Below are 14,456 nucleotides of genomic sequence, written 5' to 3' on the forward strand. Positions count from 1 at the left end.
GGTAGAAGTCCTTCATCTTCATAATCTTTTTGCTCCATGTTTAAGTCTACGGTGTGACACATTAGTTCTTCCAAACCACAAAACATCCGAAACTTACCATGACAGATTATGGCGTGATAACATGATGAAATTGGACCATGGAATTGGAATGAGTCATTACATTCCAATATCAATGAGGCATTCAAAAATGTGTCCAATTGCAAAAGTAAATGACAATAAATTGATAAATAAATAAAATCATATTTTATATTTCACATCATGTAAATATATGTTATAAAACTACTTTCTCGATTTTACAAAACATCCCAGCGAGGCCTTCTTGTGTTTGGAAAAGAGTCACCATTCTGATGATTTGTGTTTGAAGCCCAACAACACCAAAGTTATTCAAAACATGAATTCTGCTCGGTTCATTAGGAATGGTCATGGTACTAAAACATTCACGAACTATGACGGTTTTTACCCATTTAAATATAATAAACAACAACATACAAAAAATTAAGGGAGTTGAATTACCAGCAACAACTCTAAAAGCAAATCAAAAATTCCCTCAACTGATAGGAATTCTATTGTGTAGCCTTTATACCTCCTTTCAACCTAAAAAAAGTGAACAAAGAAAAAAAAACTAAAATTTCGAGTTTCAAAGTCTGGACCCACATCCATAAAGATTATAAGAACTCACCAGTAACTTTAACCCATTCACCGAAAACAATTTTGTTTGCGGATCGACCACCAATCTTCAGGAGTATAACCCAATATAACAATTTCACCTAAAAAGAATCTGGTGCATTTGGAAATTGCGTCGGATAAAGAAACACCCCCTTCAGCACCACCCTGGTGGAAGAACACCTGAAGTTTCCAAGTTAGAAGATGTTTTCAAAAGATCAGAAATGATAATAGACCCAATTATAGCATATAAATTAATAAGAATTAAGCAATGATAATGCAATGTAGGCCTATAAATGATCGGATTTTCATCAAATCAACTAATCTTATCTACCATATAACTTTATTAAATTAGATTGTGTAGGTTACGATGAGACCATTGATTTTACCTAGAAATGACGGCCGACTACTCATCGCGTCCGCTTTCATCGTGTGAAGCGATGGATTAAGAGAACAGCCGATGAACGCCATGGATACTATGACCCCCAAATCGATATCGGTATAAATCCTAAATCGCAGAAAACACGGAAGCTTATAACAATATAGGGAAAAAAAACCAAAATGAAGTGTAGCAAATACCTGGAAATCAAACTGATGAGCAGAAGAGAACGAAAGAGGAGCAAGTTGCAAGCGTCGTCGGATGAGCAGGCGTGGAGAACTTAAGCACCCTTTCAACATACCAGAAATATGCACCACAGAATTGACAAACGCATGTACAGTCACCAGAATCCACGTATTGAGGAAGGCCGGAAAAGAATGCTACATGTCGAGACCTGCGAGACCGAGGAGCAGAGGAGGAAGAAGCAGTTGCAGATGTCCGCTTCGCCGGAACAGCCATCAGAAAAGAGGTGGATAAAACAGAGCCGATAATGTAAAAAAAAATACAATACCAGAAGGGAAAAATAGAACAATAACGGAGAGAAGTTACCTGGGCAAAAAAAGAAGGAAGAACGAAAAGGAACAGCGGTGGTCGTTGAACGAAGAAGAAAGAGGGAGAAAGAAGAGAGTAGCACATGTAAAGTAAACCAGAGTGACGTTCAACAAAGAAGAAACAGGGAGAAAGATGAGAGTAGCACGTGGAAAGTAAACTACAGGGCAAAAGACAAGTATAAAATAGAAAGGGGAATAGTCAACAACTCAAAAAGATATAAAAAGGAATTAAAAAGAAAGTCAACAACTGAGAATGAAGCAAAGAAAGACAATACCACCAAAATAGAAGGGGAAAATCAGACAAAAAAATCCATTATACTGTAGCTAAGCAAAGAGAATTTTAATATATATATATATATATATATATATATATATATATATATATATATATATATATATATATATATATATATATATATATATATATAATAGTAATCTAAAAGTAACAAAAAAAAGGTAGGGAAAAATAAAGATCACTAAAAGCCAAAGAAGACAAAATTGCAAAAATGGTCCCTGTGGTATGCATTTTTTTGGGGTTTTAGTCCAAACCACGACTTTTTTGGATTGGTGGTCCTTTTGAGCTAGTTTCGTTGCATTTTTGGTCCCTCTGAATAGTGAAATGACTGTAATGCCCTTATATATTTTGCTTTGTTTTTTCTATTTAATTTAATGTCTTATTAATTAAAAATATGGGGCCCACCCTCTCCCTCTCTCTCTTTCTCTCTCTAGAAGACCCACCGCTATTGCCGTAAGATATGAAAGCTGCCACTGCCGGAAAATATGAACACCACCACCGGAAAATCCCTCCAAAAACCTCATTTTTCCGGCGAATATAAACACCACCATCGATCTAAAAATCCTCTCTCTCTCTCTCTCTTAACTTCATCTTCCCCAAACCCACATTTGACCTATAGAAAAACACACAGTGTTTGGTTAAACTAATTGCAAAACAAATCTAGACAAAAATTTATCATTGATTCACCGCATCATAAACCAAATCTCCAAAAAAAAGACAATTTTAAACCTCTGGTTCATCCACCCTATCGATCTCCTTATTTTTCATTTTCTCCAACTCTGGTATACCCAATCGGATCCCAAATTGGGTTCCTCATAATTTCATTTTGATTAATCAGACAGAACACATCTCCATCAAACACAACCCCTGCCACCGCTTCCTTACTTATAGTCTCATCAACACCCCGCCACTTCTCATCATACACAGCACAACTCCTCTGTGCGTAAGACCCTTGGAGATCCTCACCGAAAACCCAACGTGGAAAGAAACACAGGGGATCATTTGGTTTGATTTCTTGGTCAGAAGTTTAAGCAAACACATCATGTGCATGAGTTACCTAACTAGTTCTACATAGAGCATCTATTAAAATGGTGTAAGTGTAAACATTTGGATTGATTCCAAAAGTTTCATCTCACAGAATACCTTTCAGGTGATGCGCAAAGCTTGATGGAAGGACTTTCTTCACCGGATTTTTTATTGTGGACTGTCTCGTTTGAGTTTGCATTCTTCTTGTTCTTCTATATGATGAAGATGAAGAAGGCTACCAGAAAAAGGGAAAGAAGTAGGTGGTATGCGATACAGATTAGATACTTGTATTGAATTTTCTTTTAGTTTGATGAGAGAGAGAGAGAGACAGAGACAGAGAGAGACCCTTTTTATTTTTTTAATTATTAAAATAAATAAATTAGTATTAGATTTATAAAGAAATGAAAGAAAAATGAAAAATAAATATCAGAAGGGCATTACAGTCATTTCACTATTCAGATGGACCAAAAACGCAACGAAACTAGCTCAAAAGGACCACCCATCCAAAAAAGTCGTGGTTTGGACTAAAACTCCAAAAAAATGCATACCACAGGGACCATTTTTGCAATTTTGTCGCCAAATAATAAGAAAATTTATGTATGTTACTAGATAATTAAAATTCAACAATTAGAAAAACAACAAAATTACCTTTCACCTTACATCGTTGACAATTCTTTCTTATCTACTCTATTATGTTCTCGTTGCATTCTAGATTCAACATATACACTTTACTCTTTTTTCTCATTACTTTGATCAACACAAGTAGCTCAACATCATTATCCCATCATTGTCTTTATTCTTTGAAGTCTTGAATCTTGGTATCCATGACTCCGAACAAACAAATTACAAATCTATTCATCAGAACCGATTCCCGTTTCCACCATGCATTTCGATTGATCACTTTTTGAGACTTGTTATTTTCATTGTCATTTACTTGTATATATACATATACTAGTGCAAGTAGAGATTATAGTCGTTCCAATCCACAAATGATTATATTTTATTATGTAGATGTAGATAAACTAAATTAAAGTTATTGTAATTGATTTTAATGTCATCAAGCATTTTAGGCAATAGGAAATATATGAGTATCAAATGAGATCAATAGCCTGATTAAACTAAAGCATAGTAGGATGTCAAATTGGTATACAATGGATTTAGAGTTCAGTGTTCACTGAACTGTTGAATGATAAAAAAAACAATATTTTTAAAATTTTTAAAATACGTTCCATAGAATTCAATAGATTATCAGAAATCAAATGAAAGTAATATAAAAAGTAAAATATTGATGTGACAGTTCATTAAATTTAATAGACAAGATTTCTAACAATTAATATATTTAATATTTGCTTATTTCATACAACGAATTTAATTAAAAACAGCCAATTGCATCATAAATTGAAGAGATTATCTTTTGATAAAATCATCAAAATTTGGCATCACAAGCGATACAAAATTCATTTCTTTACTTCAGCAGCCTTGATGATGTCAATAAACTCAGGCTATAACATCAATGCATAAAACATGTTAGAAAAAAAAAATTAATTAATTTAGACACGTGTCAAATAGAGCAACAAGGATGAATATGAATAACAATGTTGTTGTTTACCTTAAGAGAAGCTCCACCAACTAAAAAACCATCGAGATCATTTTGTCCTGCCAATTCCTTGCAATTGGAACCATTTACTGATCCTGTAAATTAAAATCCAGAATCTATTAATGGTATTTTTTACGTTATAACAATAAATTTCATCGTGTTTTAAGTTGATCCATAAGTTATCGTTTTATTACAAATTATCATGTGTAACATAAGCATCATAAACATACCACCATATATAATCCTAGTTTTAGCAGCAACTTCCGCCTTGATGTTTGTTTCAAGCCATTTCCTTAATTCCGCATGTACCTTTTATGCCAATATTAACAATCCCATGTTATAGAAATCACATGACACTACATGATATAACACGTTGTACTGTATTTGATGTGCATTGGACTTGGACTGATACAGATAAAAATTGCAAATTTTTGTCACATTCAAAAAGGTGAACCCCCTGATCTCTCATTTGTGTAAAAGACATAAATACCCTCCTACTTACTTCTTGAGCCTGAGCCGGGGAGGCAACCTTTCCGGTTCCAATAGCCCAAACTGGCTCATAAGCAAGGACAACATTATCCCAGCTTTTTATCTTATCTGCAAATTAAACAAACAAAATTTCATGAAAATAATAAATGTTTGTTACTTTGACATTGTAAAAAACGATTAAACAATATAAATATGAAAAAAAAAACATATATAATATATTCATTTCCAAATCACCTGCAATTGCCTTAGTTTGTGCAGCGACAACTTTCATAGTTGTTCCAGCGTCCCTCTCTTCAAGAGTCTCCCCAACACAAGCAATCACCTTCAAACCTTGAGAAAGTGCATATGCAACCTTGTCTCCAACAAACTGATAAAAGAAGGAATTTGGAAAAGGTAAATTGTAATCATATTAACATCTTCATTATCAGATGGGTATTAAGAAATTATTTAAAAAAAGGACCTCATTTGATTCGTGCATTAGAGCTCTCCTTTCAGAGTGACCAATGATGACCCAAGGGATGCCCAAGTTCAGAAGCATCTCTGCGCTGCATATACAAAAAAGTGATAGGTATCATAGGTTAATGAATGATTTTGGATAGGAGATTGATTAAATGCATAGAAACGTACCTAATTTCACCAGTGAATGCACCTCCTTTTTTAACCCAACAGTTTTGAGCAGCGATATGAAATTCAGGCTTCAGTTCGCTTTTAACAGAGGGGATAAAGACAAAAGGAGGGCTCACCACAATCTCTGAAAATGGAAAATGGTTGAGTTTGAGATATTTAACATGAAATCAGAATATATATCTTATCAAATCCAGAGAGGAATGAATTCATAAACAGTGTTTCACTTTATAATGAAATTAGAACATGGTATTGTTTAGGGTTTACCTACAACATCTTTAGATGGCACTTGAGCAGCATTAAGTGTTGACACAATCTTCTTAACCTCCTCCGAGGTTCCATTCTACAATAAAAAGATAGTTCGATCAATCTCCTTAATCATCATATCAATAAAAGGAGGAAGCTAAAAGGCTAGCACGATAATTAATACATTTATTCGTGTGATTGATTTTCCCTCCAATCGATGAAATTAAATTTCAGAATCCATTGAAAACAATCAAAGAGAAGAATAAATCAATCCTCAAACGAGCATTATATAACGCATTCTAAATCTGATTAGATATTCGAAATGATCAAATAATTGACAAAATCAACACGACTGAGGATGATACAATTGTTCATTCAAAACAGGCTCTCATTAGATAAACAACAAACAATTGCTTATTATGCAATGGAAGATTAAACAGATATTGACAAAGAAACGCAACACAAATCAATAGAAGATATACGTCAAATGATCGAGGTATACAAATTGCGACTCACGAATCGAAATCGCAACGGATACTTACGCATTTCCAGTTGCCGCCGACGAAGAATAATCGTCCCATTTTCGAACAAAAACTTTCACAGCAAGAAAAATCTTCTCCAATTGGCTTTTCGATAAATGGTACGAGATGGATCACAGTATTATTATGGAAGTGGTTTTCTCCGATTATTATGTATGGAAAGTAGATTTTAACGGATCACAGAGTAATTATATTGACGAATTACTAGAATGAAAATAAAATTAAAGCCGTTACGTTTTTTATGCTTTTATAAATATAGATCATACTTCACGTAAATTACCAATAATGATTAACATAATATCTTATGTGTATTATTCTTTAAAAGTCGTATTCCAATTAAATTAACTTATTCTATAATTTATGTGAATGATTCTCCAAAGTGGTATACCAATTAAATTAACTAATTACATAATCATACTGGAGTTGATACTTCCACTTTTTTATATTATGCGTCCACTTAAAATTAAAATGTTATGACATTTTTGCCCTTATTGCTAATTTAATGTGAAAGAGATAAATGGGTTATACCTTGCTCCTTATCTTCGCCGGAAAACACTGTCACGACCACCATTGTAAGCCCCTGTTCTAACATTGAGATCTGCACGACCCTATTTCTTGTTCACTCTTTCATCCGATCATCTTCTACATTCCACCAACTGCCATCAAACACTTGTCACCCCAGCCAACATGTCATCATTCACATCCAGCCACCATCAACCAACAGTTGATAGCCGACGATAAGTTCATCATCTTCTCCCAAGAACACTGTCATCACCAACAAAATCATCTCACGCCACACACCATTCCCACGCAGCCTCTATCGTCTTCTTGATCAGACCTAGTTGAACACAACTTTCATCATACACATGAACAATCATCACAATTCCACTTCAGGCCATTACCATCATCATCGCCACCCATGCTCCCTCTTCATTGGCTTCACCTTCACCAACACCATCACACCTGCAACAAGCAACCAAATCACCATGTACAACCCCCTTTGTTTTTCTGATAATCACCATACATGTATATTTGTTTATTTGATTGAAATGAATATGAACAAAATCACATCTTATATATAGGAGATAATATAGTGATTATATATAATCAGTTTGTATTTATCCATTTCAGCCTCTGGTGATTCAAAGCTATCAGATAATAGCTATGCCAACAGTAGAATTGTTGGTGCTTTCACCAGTGTTATTAAAAGTCTGAAAGTATTCAAATTTGCTGATTTAAAAAAGGCTAAAAGAAAGTTTAGTTAAGATTTGGGTATAGATGATTTCGGATTCAGTCCATTCACGCCATCCAGAAGCGAAGTAGAGATCAGGATAGAGACCTGCACACACAGTTGGAGCATCGATTGGGGATGGGTCTCGGTTTTATTGAAGGTGTATCTAGGGATCGATTCAGAACGGGGACCGATTACGAAGGGGGGTCGGTGACTTGGAATAAGTAATCGGAGTTTCTTGTATGACGACTAGGGTCAATGAAGAAAACGACGTTTGGTATCTTTTCACTTTTTTCATATTTTTGAAAATTAAAAAGAAGGGCAAAAATGTCAAAATACTATGATATCAAGTGGATGAATAAAATACTCCAGTGGAGATATCAGGACCATAATCATATAACTAATAGTAGTGTTGTATGACACCTACGGGCCGTATGCCAAGCCCATGACAAACAATGGCCCAAACCCAGGACAAAGAAATCCTGACTTAGGCCCTGATATGATACATACAGTCATACTGACAACAACATAACACTGATGATTCATAAATAAAACATATTATAATCATTTCTCTTATACCCCAGCTGTCCCCCCCTTCCGCCCACCCCACCTGTGACAACCGTCAAAATTCGAGTCGGTTCTAGATTTGAATAAACTTAGTTGCACATATAGGCACGACACATAATAGACTTAGTAACTAGAAGCTAAGTTATAACCTACTAGAAACTTGGAAACAAGTAGGATCGGATGATAGTGTACTTAGATTTCACATTGATATGTGAATTCTACTACTACTTAACTGTAGTGACTATCCATATTTGGGTCACTCTTTGACTCAAACACCTTTTCATGAATCATATACACACATTATGCACTTGACCTAGCAGTAGAAATTAGGTTGGAGCCTCATAGAAACTTAAGTCAGAGTTGAAAACTATGACTAGTATACTTGATTCCTCAATTTCGTTTGAATCTCGAAACCACTACATAGAATGCCAATAAACCGATAAAATAAGTTACAAATATTATTTATAACTATAAAAGAGTTATAATACCATAAGATAAATTGAAGTCTAAAAGATTCTATTGATTTTGATATCTAAAGATTTATTAATTCTCAAAACCCTAAAAACCCTAAAACCTAAATTTTATAAAATTTGACATCAAGATTTCTATAAAAATAGTTATGAAACTCATAATATTATCCTAAAACAATTAAATTCAGGGAAATATAATCAAGGAAAATAAAATTTAACTTATTAACATTTACCCTTAATTTATAAATCAAAAATCAAGGTTTTATGAATAAAAACTTGATTTTAGTGCACATTTTATATAAAAATTGAGATATTTTATAAAAGAACTTAAATTTTATAAAAGAAAATGAATGAGAAAGGGGTATTATACTAAAAAATTCGGATCCCTCTCTCCCCATATCTCTCTCTCACACTCTCATTCTCCAACACACACATCTCTCTTCTTTCTCTCTCTAGAAAACTCTCTCTACCTTCTCTCTAATTTTTCTCTCCAAACACCACTCCATTCTCTCTTCCTCCCTCTAAGAACCATGAAATTTTCCAGAAAACAAACCCAAGAACACTCCTCAAACTCGAAATCTTCATCATCTTGTGGTATTCTTGAAGGTAAAATCGATTTCTACTTCACTTTTCCTTCAAGTTTTGCTCTTTTTCTTACACTTTCTCCTTCTTCATCTTCTTCAAAATTGTTTTATTTTTGTTAAAATGGTTTTTAGAACATGATGGATGTGTTTTAACACCATGCATGTATGATAAACAAGGTTGCATGTTCATGATCTTAGTACAAAAATCGATTTTAAGGATTAAAACATCAAACTCAAGTTAAGAGTTTTTGAGAAACAAAATTTTGTTCATAAATGCATATATACATTTTGATAAGTTTTAATCTTTTGATCTCTGGAAACATGACTAAAATATGAGTTTATCATGATATATTTAAAATACTTCAAAAGATTTACTCAAGGAAATGATGAAAACTCACTTTTCTAACCAATATCATGCATGATATCTGCCAGATTTCTTTACCTGACTTTAAACTGTCATATCTCACTCATTTCTTAACCAAAATTCGTGATTCTTTTTCTGCAATATAATATTTTGAGTTAGCTTTCAAACCCATCTGACCTCACTGGAAAATTCCAATATTTCGATTTTTACCAATTTTTACAAAACTGTTGCTCAAACAGCACTTTCCTTATGAACATTTGTTTTGTGTTGCATGTTCAAAGGACTTATTCATCACTAAAAGTCATTCAAAAATTATTTTGAACTCTTAATATCATGTATTAATAGGTACAAAAAGATCTTGATTCAAAAGTCTTTGTAACATGTTGCAAAAATTGTCATAGTAACATCAATAATCTTTACATAAATCACAAGAACCAAGTTTTCTTTATAATTTATTGAGCCTTTAGGCATGGTTTTCAACATCAAAAATAAGAAAACAATTTTTCATTGTTATTAAATTGTATGAAGATGCATTCTGGAAATTTTTAGCTCAATATATATTTTCTTTACTTTTATATGAAAATAATAAGAAAATAGAGTGTTAAATCATATAAAATACTTACACTAGTAAATAAGTTCTGGAAAAATTCTTAGATGATCCTTTAAGTTAATAAACATTCCCCATGATGTTTCAATGACTTTTGTTACTGTTTAGTATGGTTTTTACTTTTCTTTTTATTTAGCTCTAATAAATCAAAAAAACCACTTTAGGGAATGTGAAAATATTATTTCTTATTTTTTGCAGCTTGTACCCTGCATTTAAGACTCGGAAAAATATTTTGAGAATTTTTCAAAATGTATATGTATTTTTCCATGATTTTTGTGTTTATAATGGATTAAAAACAGGAAAAATAGTTTTACTCATCCAAAATTAATAAAAATTTACCAGAAACTCTTATAATATGTTAGGATGATAAATTAAATTTTTGATGATTTTTATCTTCTGTATGCTATTTTTCTTCTATTTTCCCAAGATTTAATACACTTAAATGTACAAAAATCATAAAAATTGTGTTAAACTTTTTGAAAACACATATTAATAATTTTCCCAGATTATGTACACTGTAAAACAGTTACACAAAAATTATAAGAATTTTTCATGATAATTTATTATTTTTCCATGATTTTATGATTATTCAAGGAATTAAATTGTGAAAAATAGTTAGACAAATCAAAAATTCAAGAAAATTTATCTTAAGGTCTTTGACTTCAATTAAAACTGAAATACAAAGTTTGGAAAATTTAGAACTAAATTGATTTAGTTTTTGAATATTTAATCATTAGAACACTTCTTAAAATGTTAAATATTAACATTTCAATAATGATAATTTTCCACTTAAATTGTTATATAACAATTGATCCATTGAAATTTAATTTTCACAGAAAAATGTTTGTAACTTATCAATATTAAATTTTGACACAATATTGACATAATTCTATTGTAGTAGTAAGTATACTAGTATTAGATTTCGATTAGAGACTCACTAGCGAATACCATTATTGTAGGAATCGGTAGTGGTACTCGTGGAACGTAGTTCAAGGCACCATTTGCATCATCTCAATGTATTGTGAGTATTCACCACTCCCCTATTTTCGGGTTTTAAATGTTTTGGGGTGGAAAAGCATGTCCTAAACTATTTATGTTCGTTATATTTAGTTGACTCGTATAAACTTGATTACTATATTTTGCATATTGTGAGTATTCACGCACTCCTCTATTTTCAGTTTTTATGTTTTGGGGTGGAAAAGCATGTCCCGAAAAACTATTATTTGAATGTTGTATTTAAATTGATTTGTATCAAACATGATTGCTATTTTATTGCTATGTCTCTCTATGTATGTCTATGCAACACGGAACATGAGAACTTATCGTACTAAGGCCCTTCCCTTATCTCTAACCATTAACTCTTTGAGCCAATGGTCATTATGGATAGCGCTATTAGGAATTGACAACTCCTCACTCGCCCTATTGCTGGAATTCATCTATGGAACGATAAGCATAGATCTTGATAGGGCTTCAGTCATAGGTTTGGTTGAGACTCATTGTTTGCTCATACACATACAAACTCGTTTCTCGTTATAGCAATAAACTTGTTTATTAATTATAGCAATGAACTTTGTTTCTCATTACAACAATGAACTTTTATTACTGAAAACTTATATACATGTTTTAGCAATGAAATTGTTTGCTCCTTGTAGCAACGAAATTGATTGCTCATTTTAGCAATGAAACTTGTTTACTCGTTTGAGTAACGAACTTTATCTTCCATGAGAATATGAATGTTGCATCTTATTTGGGCAACATACCTTATCTCTCATGATGACAAAGAACTTTGTTTTTACAAACTTATTTACTCATTTTAACAATATACTTTTATTATTGGAAACTTTTATCAAAACTTTGATTTCAATTCATGGAACCAATATTATTTTGTTTATCTGTGAGTACTCACCAACTATTTTTATAGTTGACGCTCGTTTTACATGCTTTTTCAGGAATCATCGAGTAAGTGGCACTTAGGGACACTTCACTTTTAGGAGCATTCGCATGTGTTGTATTTCAATTTACATTATAATTTCTTTAAAAGTTGTTCAAACCCATTGTGAATTTGTAATGATTTTTAATACTATGGTTGGTGTTGTCTTTTAACTTTTGCGATGAAACCCTTTGTACTGCCACGCCCTGTGTTTCCGCTTTAGCGGGGTGTGACACCACCCCACCCCACCCCTCACCCATACCAATACATAAGGATTTATAATTTTATGACTAAAGTGAAACCCCAAACGAAACCAAATGTTTTGGTTTTGTATGCTTAAAACCAATAGGTGCAGTTTTTCCAATGAATCGGTATTGCGGTTTTGTCCTGCAGTTTTGGTTTTAATGGTACGGTTTCTATTTTAAATCGATACTATGGTGCTTAAAACCATAGCAAAACGAAACCATAAATATTTGGTTGTGCTAAAATTTTGAAACTTAGAGTGAAACTATGACATTGTGCCAACAAAATGGATCACTTATTACTCTTTGAATAATTAAAGTCGTGGGACCAAACAACGTATGTTGATAATAACTGTAGGGACCATTGTTGGAATACACTATTTTATCAAGGATCAAATTTGAGATTAAGGTTAGAATCCAACTTTGACATTGTATACAAGTCATTATCCAACTATTCGACCTAATCGATTAAAATGCGCCAATCATCTATCTCTATTCTCTATTTTACAATCTACACGCCGTCGTTTTACAGGCCGGAAAGCTGTCGGAGAAATGAGCCGGATTGGTTTGCCTCTGGGTTCCAACAGCGACCTGAAAACCAATAGACATGAGCATCCTTTTAACTTCCCCAGTTCTTCAAATCGATCACTACCATGTCTACGAAATGAAGATATACTTCAAGGTAAATTCTTCCAACAAATCTCTTGTGTATGCATTTCTATTCGAACAGATATCGAAAGATCGAATTATTTAGAATATAAAATCGCTATTTTCAAACCAATTTATGGTCCGATTAAGCGATTTCTTTCCGTGTTTTGAACAATTCCTATATTTTGTGCAAAATCGAATTCAAAGTAAGAGTTACAACTTACAATGTTCTGCTTATCAGTTGTACATGGAAATGGAATGATGCGAGGGTATGGGGTTGCTTTATTTGGAAAACATGAATTGGGTTCTCTTGAAATGCGTTTTAGTTTGGGTTCTCTTGAAGTATGTTGAAGCTGATACCCTTTGTAAGTATTGTGTATGCTAGGAGATAGTTATTACAAGTTCTTGTTTTCATCATAACTTCTTTGCATTTCTTTTCTCCATTATTGTTTGACAAAATATCTATGATATTTAGGTGGAAAGGAGAGCAACAAGATTTGTTTTCCTCGCCTATCATAGTTGGCCCGGAGTGTTTGGTATTAGTTAAATATGCAAAGAAGGTAATTTGCAAAAAAATATATTAGAAAAAGAGGACTTGGAACTTCAGAATAGGACAATCAAGGTCATATTCTGTTTTAGTAGCTGAAGTTGGAAACCTCAAATTGGCTAAGATTATGACATATATAATATAATAAGCTCATAATCGGTAAATCAGAAATGATGTTATTTTTCTTTATTGGAAGCCATGATCGGGGAAGCATCTATTTAATGTTTTACGATGTGTTGTTTGGAGCCCTGACCTCAAACAAATACTTGTTCTCTTGAAATGCGTTGTAACGTTGTATTTTAATTAATGGTGGCAGTTTGATGTTGCTTAAACAATAAAGTTGGTGTATGTTTGACAAAAGTAAGTGTCTATTTAGTAACTATTTTTATTCAAGTTGTGGTGTTGCTAATTGTGATGTTCTTATATATATATATATATATATATATATATATATATATATATATATATATATATATACCCATAACAATTCATTTGCTTAAAATAGAAACAGCAGGTGAACAATGTTCCATTTTAACAAGAGGTTGGCTAAAAAGACATCTCATTTTTTTATATACACACCCTATTTGATTTTTAAGGTTTTTTTACCCACCTAGTCACATGGTTAAATTGGCTAACTGATGGTAGAGGTCGTGTAAGAAGCAATTAATTAGGGTTAATGCTATAAATCGGTAATGAGTTATTTGTTTTTTTATTGTTTTGAAAAAAAATATTATCATAAGTTAAACAACCTAAACATTTTTTTTAACAAAATGTTATTAAAATAAGGATTTGTGATGGTTTTTTTTTAACAAAATGTCCAATTGCTAATCTTTTAATTGTATTTTTTTAAACAATGA

The 14,456-nt window shown here is 32.5% G+C and overlaps 1 protein-coding gene and 1 long non-coding RNA gene across 2 annotated transcripts; one reads left to right on the top strand and one right to left on the bottom strand.

Moving 5' to 3' along the window:
* Positions 1 to 4,234: 4,234 nt before the first annotated feature.
* Positions 4,235 to 6,571, bottom strand: LOC145132669 (triosephosphate isomerase, cytosolic). The gene is made up of 9 exons (XM_079067556.1): positions 6,413 to 6,571; positions 5,892 to 5,967; positions 5,628 to 5,751; positions 5,461 to 5,545; positions 5,235 to 5,367; positions 5,014 to 5,108; positions 4,742 to 4,820; positions 4,524 to 4,606; positions 4,235 to 4,416 (listed from the first exon to the last, which is right to left on the bottom strand). Exons 1-9 carry the CDS (start codon positions 6,449 to 6,451, stop codon positions 4,372 to 4,374), a joined length of 759 nt encoding a protein of 252 aa, XP_078923682.1. The 5' UTR covers positions 6,452 to 6,571; the 3' UTR covers positions 4,235 to 4,371.
* Positions 6,572 to 12,852: 6,281 nt separating this feature from the next.
* On the top strand, positions 12,853 to 13,992 carry LOC145133189 (uncharacterized). The gene is made up of 3 exons (XR_013718464.1): positions 12,853 to 13,086; positions 13,294 to 13,417; positions 13,528 to 13,992. It is a non-coding gene; the product is annotated as an uncharacterized LOC145133189 (long non-coding RNA).
* The last annotated feature ends 464 nt before the right edge of the window (positions 13,993 to 14,456 follow it).

The sequence above is a fragment of the Lactuca virosa genome, chromosome 8, assembly GCF_052849685.1.
Source record: "Lactuca virosa cultivar CGN04683 chromosome 8, Lactuca_virosa_CGN04683_v6, whole genome shotgun sequence".
Lineage (NCBI taxonomy): Eukaryota > Viridiplantae > Streptophyta > Magnoliopsida > Asterales > Asteraceae > Lactuca > Lactuca virosa.